The sequence below is a fragment of the Primulina tabacum genome, chromosome 8 (genome assembly GCF_025594145.1).
Source record: "Primulina tabacum isolate GXHZ01 chromosome 8, ASM2559414v2, whole genome shotgun sequence".
Lineage (NCBI taxonomy): Eukaryota > Viridiplantae > Streptophyta > Magnoliopsida > Lamiales > Gesneriaceae > Primulina > Primulina tabacum.
Window position 1 is genome coordinate 4,955,588 of NC_134557.1, and position 9,504 is coordinate 4,965,091.

General features: G+C 36.9%; 1 protein-coding gene across 1 annotated transcript; it reads left to right on the forward strand.

Annotated features, from left to right (window-relative positions):
• The first annotated feature begins 1,358 nt into the window (after window positions 1-1,358).
• Window positions 1,359-9,463, forward strand: LOC142553225 (isoaspartyl peptidase/L-asparaginase 1). The gene is made up of 4 exons (XM_075663324.1): window positions 1,359-1,600; window positions 4,877-5,110; window positions 5,955-6,041; window positions 8,708-9,463. Exons 1-4 carry the CDS (start codon window positions 1,439-1,441, stop codon window positions 9,182-9,184), a joined length of 960 nt encoding a protein of 319 aa, XP_075519439.1. The 5' UTR covers window positions 1,359-1,438; the 3' UTR covers window positions 9,185-9,463.
• Window positions 9,464-9,504: the final 41 nt, after the last annotated feature.

Here is a 9,504-nt window from a genome sequence, read left to right on the forward strand (position 1 = left end):
ACACGCTCCCTTAGTAAATTTTTCAAGAGTCACACATACCAAAATTACCCTAAGTCAAGGGTCCTTACCTTTAGAGTTCTTATGTGATGAACTCTCGAAAAGAAGATGCATATTTTTATATAAGTAATACCTATCAAATCTTTTTATGCACTACTCAACTGCACAGTCCTAAATCTGAATATTTTTGGAATCATTCTCATTCCAATATGGGATAGGTTAATTCATGTTCCCTTCACGTAGAAACCTGACAAGAGTAGCTCTTTGTCCGTGTAACCTCATAGCACAGGCGATCACTTCCCGCCCTCTTCGGCCCGAGCGTCACAAATAAACTCATAAAAACAAAGTTAACTAGAAATTTGTGAGAAATAACTAATGTATTAATGAATAAGGGTAGAATGATGAAAGAACAAAAAACATAATACCAAATACAAATATCGAACCATATGCTTGAAACATATGAAAAAAGAGATTTAACTTTTATATTTGAGACACAAAGATTATTATCTAGATCATTTTATTATTATTATTATTATTATTATTATTATATTTTATTGTTTTAGCATGCTATAGAAGATGTTTTGGTTCTACTTGATTACACCAATGTCGAATTTCACATGTAATTCTAAAAATAACTATTGCTAACTAACAATCTATGGAACAAAATGTCAAAAATATATATATTTTTCATTTTCCCACATTATCGATTATAACGGATAACGTAACTTCTGACCAACATCAAAATTCCCCAACTCCCATCTCATTCAATCTCTATTTCTTCTATCCTCAAATTTTTCCCCCTAATTTGCTAAAACTAGAAACTTTAATCTTATTCATTCGTCTATTTTTTTTTAGAAAAAGACAAAATTTATGTATTACACACATCGTGTGTGTTTGGTTACTAGATACCATATCGACTTTGAAGGAGGCTTCTCTTTTTTTGTCATTTGATAACTATTTACTTACAGGAATGTCACATTTGTAAAATTAATGTGTATTTATTCTTTGGTGAATAATTATTTACAAAAACGTCATTTTCAAAAAATTAGATTATATTTATACATACAAAAAGTTTGTTGTCCTTGAATAGCAAATATACGTACAAAAAAACAAAAAACAAAAAATATAAGAGGTTGAAAAAGGCCAACCCCATTCACACTTAAAAGACGAAGTCTATCACGTGCGTTTATAATTAAAAAAGACAGAATAAAACATTTAATCAAAAAAAAAAAATAATACCATATATTTTCCTTTGGTCCTTTCAGTTAATTAAAAAAGCCCATTGTCGTCATCGAAAATATAAAATGGAAAGGCCCAACAAGAGGGCCCACACAAACAATATATTACGTACGGAGAAATAATACAAAATTAACAAAACAAAGATGAAGTAAAAGTCACTCACTCAAGGTGTTCCAGTTCACGCGAGGTGGTGCTTGTTACGATGGGTTGGGCAATAGCACTGCACGGCGGCGCCGGCGACATACCGCGTTCGATGCCGCTGGATCGATTGAAGCCCAGAGAAGCTGCGCTCCACTATTGCCTCAAGATCGGCGTCGATGCTCTCAAAGCTGGTCAACCACCCCTGGACGTTGTAGAACTCGTTGTATGTACTTACAAAATTTTTAATCGTCCTTTGTGTATGTATTTTTTTTTCTTCCGATGTATTCTTGGTGAAAAAATAATGAACTGTATGATATTGGGAGTTTAAAATTTACGACGTTCTTGCCGGAGCTCGAGGTTTGGTCTGGGTGCTATATCCTCAAGTTTTTACTCATCAATTTGGTATAGAAAATTAAGGAGATGGTTTTTTTTGAATGCTTAATGTTTGCACCAAAAATAAAATTGAGTAATTCAAAATGATTTGAACAAGTCAAGTAGCCTGCCGATCATGCATGAGATCGGGGAAAAGATCATGGGCAGTTAGGGGAGTTGAGAGAACCACTCAAACCGAGAATAAGGCAGGGAAGATCGGCAGAAGAAAAATAACTCACGACTCAAATCAAACTCAAAAAATTGTTTTAGCAACAACTCTTCAAATTTTAGTATTTAAATTAAAGTATTTCCATCTTTTTATTCCAGAGTCCAGCTCTTTTCACATCTTCATTCCAGATTTCAATATAATTTTATTATATTTGTCATGTTTTGTAATTTTCTATTGCTTTGTATATACATAATTAAGTTTGAATTTTATTTCTTCAACTTCCATTATCGTTCCTTTTGGTTTTAGCGTCATATTTTTTAGGAGATTAGAACTAACAATCAAATTAGGGATTCATTTGTGTTTAGAAGTTAGATTTTTTATGTTTTTATTCAAATTAGTGCTTGAAGCACCTGCAATATCAAAAATTGGCACGCTCGGTGAAACACCAAGTATGCCGCGAAAAAAAAAAAGAGATCCATCTGAGAAAGCTAAGGGAATTGAAGTTTATCCAGAATGTGAAGAAGAGAGTTTTGAAGAAAATGCACAAGAAGTCTGTGCAAGACATGACTAAACAATTGGAAGGCCAATTCCATGGTCGGCTTCCATTCTAGGAGACTCATGAATCTCAAGAGCCCTCAACCAAAGATAACTCAAAAGAAGTGGATGAAACATTGAAGCTAGTAGCCTCCTGGCCTATGTGTAGGCTATGGTGAGCCAAACAACTTAATCTATGAATGCAGGTCAGGGGAGCAATTTTCTCAAAGAGGTTGAGCAAGGCTCGGGGGGTGGTAAGGCCGGGTGATACTCACCGCCCAACTTCAGCTTTCCCCGACCATGAAGGTAGATACAGACCACCTCACCGTAGGGAAGAACCTGTTGGGCAAATAATTTCTTTCCATGCTTGGGGGGTGGAAGTGGAAACCCAAGGCCATATCTGCACTGCTCATATAATGTGACTAATCAAGTAAATCAATCCGGTTTTTGTGATGAGGGAGTCAATGGTGCATTTCAAGGAGGTAATACTGATTTTAATGCAAATTTTCAAGCTCGGTGGCACATTATTATCATCATACACTTCCAGCCTTGAATATCCCAGTGATAAATCCAGAAATGGTAAGAGAAACGGTTCAAGAGCTATATGGGCTAGCCTTGAGACTGATAGGCCGCCCAGAGTTTCACAAGCCCTATCCAAACTACGTAGACGTGAATAACCCATATCCGAGATGTTATAGAGTTCATGACTTCAACTTATTCTTGAGGGAGGACAGTCAGTCTAGCATAAAGCATATAGTTAGATTCACCATCATGTGTGGGGAGTTGGCGACTTTTGAGAATTTCAATAACTTGAAGTTACGGTTATTCCCAAACTCCCTCCCAGGAACTGTATTTGCTTGGTATTCCTCGCCAGAAATTCAATGATGAAATCGGTAAGAGATGGGAAGACAATTTCGTACTCAATTCTATACTCAATTTTATAGAATTGAACCAGAGGTGTATATTGTTGATTTGTCTAGAATCACTCAGAAGAAATATGAGTCTCTTGGGCCGCAAACATATCAACAGTAGGGGCGGAAACTGGATGGACAATCAAAGATGTGATGGAGTTGGCCAAAGAAGACTCTGGAACAACGTGAGACTTATCGTTGTTACTGGACATAACACATATGACACGTGGCTAGAAATCCCAAGAGAAAATGACGTCCTATAAGTCGAGGAGAAAGAATATGCACATGAAGGAGACAAGTTCGTCGTGACTGGCAGAGATGAAGGTCGATCAAAAAACAATGGCAACAAAATGTTTATGAATTTTCATTTGGGCAAATTCACAAACACCATTAGGACGCGATGATGAGCAAAATGAGTTCTAGGTTGACATGGCTAACACAAGGGGCGAACCAGAGGTAGCAACGACGAGAGATTGTGACCGGATAGGGGAGATAGTGCAATGATTAACTTGAGAATTGAACGGAGGGTCTAGGGTCAGGGCTCCTAATTTTGAAATGTGGGGGTCGGATTATGAGGATTTAGAAATTTGGTTGTGTCTAAGGCTGGTGCCAGAAATTTTTACAGAAGCATTAGAAGAAAATTTAGTAGTGGCAGAAGGTGAGTGGGATAAAATGTTTTTTCTCGATTTGAAATTTGATGGGGGAGTTGATTTCTTGGATTATTCTTGCCAAAATAAACGGTCCAACCTAGCTACTTTGGACCTCATGTTGCAAATGAGTAAGTTGAATAAAGATACGAATTTATATACATAGACATTTTGGTCCAATGGGCCAATGCATGCGGAAAGCATTTGTTTGTACCAAAAATAAATTAAGTCTAAATTAATTAGGCCGGAGTCCTAAAAATTTGAGGATATCGAGAAGTATTAAAAGAATCCCATCACCATTTCAAAATGGTTTGAGTAAGTCGAGTAGCATGTAGATCATGGACGAGATAATAGAAAAGATCACGAGCAATGATGAGAGTTGAGAGAACCGCTCAAACCAAGAATAAGGCAGGGAAGAATCGACAGAAGAAAAATGACTCACAACTCAATTACTCAACATATCAAACTCAAAAATGCTCCAGCATCATCTCTTCAAATTTTAGTCTTTCAATTCAAGTATTCTCAACCTTTTATTCCACATTCTTGCACTTTTCATATTTTAATTCCAGATTTTCAGCATTAATTTTATTATATTTTCTATGTTTCATAATTTTCTATTGATTTGTATATACATAATCATGTTGGAATTTTATTTCTTTAAGTTCCATTATCGTTCATTTTAGTTTTAGCGTAATATTTTCTTAGAAGATTAGGAATAACAATCAGATTAGGGATTAATAGTCGCTTTGTGTTTAGAATTTAGAATTTTTACGTTTTTTTCTCAAATTGGTGTTTGAAGCACTTGGCACGCCAGTAATATCAAAAATTTGTGCAAACACTTAGATTACATATGTTGAATGATGCAGGTGCGTGAACTTGAAAATAACCCACATTTTAATGCTGGCAAAGGGTCCGTTTTGACCAGCAACGGCACTGTTGAGATGGAAGCTTGCATCATGGATGGAAATACCAAGAGATGTGGAGCTGTTTCTGGTCTCACTACGGTGAAAAATGCCATATCTCTAGCTCGGCTGGTAATGGAGAAAACTCCTCACATATATCTTGCATTTGATGGAGCTGAGGCATTTGCGGGGGAACAGGTTAGTCAGAGATTCTGCTCAGTCTTTGTTTGGATTTTTTCTTACATTTGGTATACCTCATGTTAATTTCTTGCTGAAATTCGGTGGCATGTTTGATTGTTGTCGTTAAGTACATAAATTTGTGTGGAAGTTGCTCATTTAATGTCCATGGCATTTTTTTATTTACAAGCTCAACATTCTGCTCTGTTATAAAATTGTGTGGCTAGCACTGTTGAATATTGTTGTCGCATTTCGTTTTGAATTCAACACATTGATAATCAGTGACGGAAGTAACTAAATGTCTATGCACACCCCATATGTTAATAAACCGTCTTCTTTGTTCAAATGTTTGATGTTAACAAAGAATCTTACCTTTCCATACAGCTATATCTTGGAAATTTATGTGTTTCTGACAATTTTGCATTCCTCACTTGTTTCCATGTTACCTCTCAAATTTTAAGGCTCTTTTAGGTTCAGAATTGCAGTAATTATCGCAAAAAGATTATTATGTTGAGTAAAGAGTTCGCCATTTTGATTGCATATTTTTTGATGTTAGCTCATCAAATTATCCCAATCTTTTCATGTCTTCAAATAGCAAAACCACTGTAAATATTGAATAAATTCCACTTAACTTTTAACCTTGATATTCAATTATATGCTTTCTGTTGATATTCCTTGTTTATCATCATCAAAATATTGAAAGTTGGAAACACAAAATTCCAGGCTTCCAGCAAGGCACTTTCTACCATATGTTTACATTTCTAGCTGATCGATAAGCTTAAAATTAAACTAAAACCAATTTAGTTATCTGTTGCCCCCTTTCTCATTTCATATGGTTTATCATATTTTTCTGTCCTTTTTGTAGGGCGTTGAAACTATTGAATCGGGGCATTTTATAACTCCGGAAAACATTGAGAGACTAAAACAAGCAAAAGCAGCTAACAGAGTTCAGGTATGCTCTCTCTCTTCCTTTCCCCCTATCTCTTGCTTATTAGTTGTTCTTGCTTCCGCTTCCATCTCAATATTTTTTGCTTCAAGTATATGACTTGTTTGAACTATTATTATTATTTGATAAATCATTTCTAATCAATCTCATCACCCCTGTTTCATTTTCACATTCCCGTCATTTAGTAATGGAAGGTTTCTGATTAAATTGTCCATTTTTCGATATGACTAGAGTCTGTAGTAAGTTCTCAGTGGTAATCATGTTATGCACCAAACCTTCAAAAACGTGCATCACATATTATCTCCAGTACTTTTGTTAAAACTTGCGCTATTTTACGCTATTATGAATAAAATGGTTTAACATTACAAACTTTAAAGAATTTTTCCAAATGATGTCAAAATGCAATCTTTCCTGACCAATCCAATTGTAAGTTCGCCAAGCTTTGTAAAAATAACAGCCACTCGTGCGATGTCATCGTAACAAAGAAATGTTTGCTGAAAATTGTGGGAAAGTGGCATCAACATTGGGAGCTGGACTTGCTTTTTTTTGCGCTGGACTTGCTATTGTCTGCACTCTATGGCATGAATATTAACCATTGAACTTGGGCTAAACACCTGTTAATTAGCAGGTTTTATTCTAGTGTGCACTCTCACAGTCAGGTATCATTGTATTTTTCAAGTTGAGGTCAATTTCCATTTATTTGTTAACAAAACGCATCCATGAAGAGTCCAGAAATATCTGTTTGTTTGCAGGTTTCATTCTTTAATACAAGTGAAAGTTGGAATTGAAGTAATTTGTTTTAGACTTCCAACTACACTTTTAACTTACAACTAACTGAACAAGACAAGAATTGATAGTTGTTCCACATCGATTGGATAAAATATCTGTAAGTTGTATACATGGTCTTGGACAATCCTCCCCCTTGAGTTAGCTTTTGGGGTTGAGTTAGGTCCAAGTTCCAATCTTAACATCGTATCAGAACTCAGATTTCACTGTTGTGTGTTGGATTGTCCATAGTTGGGCAACCCGTACTGCCCATAATTGGGTCATTTGTAAACTTCATGCTCCATATGTTCATTCCTGGACGTGAGGGGGTGTGTTAGTTGTCCCACATCGGTTAGATAAAATACCTGGGAGTTGTATATATGGTCTTGGACAATCCCCCCCTTGAGCTAGTTTTTGGGGTTGAGTTAGGTCCAAGTTCCAATCTTAACATGGTATCAGAGCTCAGGTTCCACTGATATGTGTTGGATTGCCCATAGTTGGGTCACCTGTTCTGCCCATAATTAGGTCATTTGTAAACTTCACGTTTCAGATATTCATTCATGGGCGTGAGGGGGGTGTGTTAGTTGTCCCACATCGATTGGATAAAATAATGTGAGTTGTATATGTGGTCTTGGACAATCCTCCCCCTTGAGCTAGCTTTTGCGGTTGAGTTAGGTCCAAGTTCCAATCTTAACATCGTATCAGAGCTCAGATTCCACCGTTGTGTGTTGGATTGTCCATAGTTGGGCAGCTCATACTGCTCATAATTAGGTTATTTGTAAACTTTACGCTCCAGGTGTTCATTCCTGGGCGTGGGGGGTGTGTTTGTTAACCCACATCGGTTGTATAAAATACATGGGAGTTGTATATATGGTCTTGGACAATCCTCTCCCCTTGAGCTAGCTTTTGGGTTTGAGTTAGGTCCGAGTTCCAATCTTAAATGTTAGTTGTCCCACATCGGTTGGATAAAATATCTGGGAGTTGTATATGGTCTTGGACAATCCTCCCCCCTTGAGCTAGCTTTTCGGGTTGAGTTAGATCCAAGTTCCAATCTTAACATGATATCAGAGCTTGAGCTAGCTTTTCGGGTTGAGTTAGATCCAAGTTCCAATCTTAACATGATATCAGAACTCAGTTTCCACCGATATGTGTTGGACTGCCCATAGTTGGGTCACCCGCTCTGCCCATAGTTGGGTTATTTGTAAATTTAACGCTCGAGATGTTCATTCCTGGGCGTGAGAGGGGTGTGTTAGTTGTCCCACATCGATTGGATAAAATACATGTGAGTTGTATATATGGTTTTGGACAATCCTTCTCCTTGAGCTAGTTTTTGGGGTTGAGTTAGGTCCAAGTTCCAATCTTAACAAGAATAAGGAACTAAGAACATCTTGCTAATCCAGTCTGCACGAAATAAGTTTGGAATCTTGGAAAGTTTTTCAAAAGCTGAAGTATTTATCTAGTGCACTTAATGAATCGAGATTTTCTAATTTTAGTGTATTCCAAAAAGTATGATACGGATTTGAATTTGGATAAACAACATTCACTGCTTGCTATGTTGGGTTCAAACTTACGTATTCAGAAGTGTATCCACATTCGAAAACCATTGACACCGAAAGATTCCTCATACTTTAATTTCAGAAATCTCTGTAAATTAGAGATTTTTTATAGAATTTATGTAGAGGATCATGTTCTCTTCATGTAATTCTTTTATCTGGCCTTGTATTGTTTGCGCCAGCTTCAAAAGTTTAAGAAAGATCAGAAGAAATACTGGTGCATTGTTGCCACAGAAAACAGCAAGCGAACATTTAGGATGCCTCTCTCTCTCAAAACCGGAATTAGATTTAAAGAATACTTAACTATATACTTGTAGAGGTAGTGGCTAAAAATTGTTGCATCATTATCTACAGATTGATTTTACACAACCCAATCAAAAAGTTGGAGAGAAGGCATCGGTTCCTTCCCTGGATAGTCAAGATGGTACCGTTGGATGTGTGGCTGTCGATGGTAACGGAAATTTAGCTGCTGCTACATCTACTGGTGGATTGGTCAACAAGATGGTGGGGAGGATTGGCGATACGCCCATTATTGGTGCAGGAACTTATGCCAACAGTTATTGTGCAGTCTCTGCAACTGGTAAAGGTGAATCTATAATCCGTGCTACAGTTGCCAGAGACGTGGCTGCTCTTATGGAATATAAAGGGCTTTCACTTAAAGAAGCGGCGGCTTATGTTATAGAGGAATGTGCACCGAAGCATACTACTGGCTTGATTGCTGTGTCTGCAAAAGGAGAAGTTACCATGCCCTTCAATACAGTTGGAATGTTCTGTGCATGTGCCACCGAAGATGGTCATTCTGAGGTTAAGATTTGGCCAGATGAGCCGTGATGCTAAGTTTCAAAGCGATGTATTCATGTCAAAATCTGAATCAATCGTCGTTCGATTAATGTCGAGCCAAGTTTGAGGAGACCAGATTTTGTCAATGAGCATCTTGTACCCATGGTCTTGATGGTGATGATTAAGCTGATCTCCACTGGATTGTAGAGATCAGATTCAATCCTCAATCTTATGTTGTTTGATGTTTCTGAGATCCAGAAATAAAATATTTTCAGTTTATAGGTCAGCACATTTCATCTCAATCCAGTAAGTTATAATTTTGTCGTTAAATTTTTGAAATTTTCGTTCAAAATATATTTTCGGAAGGTAAA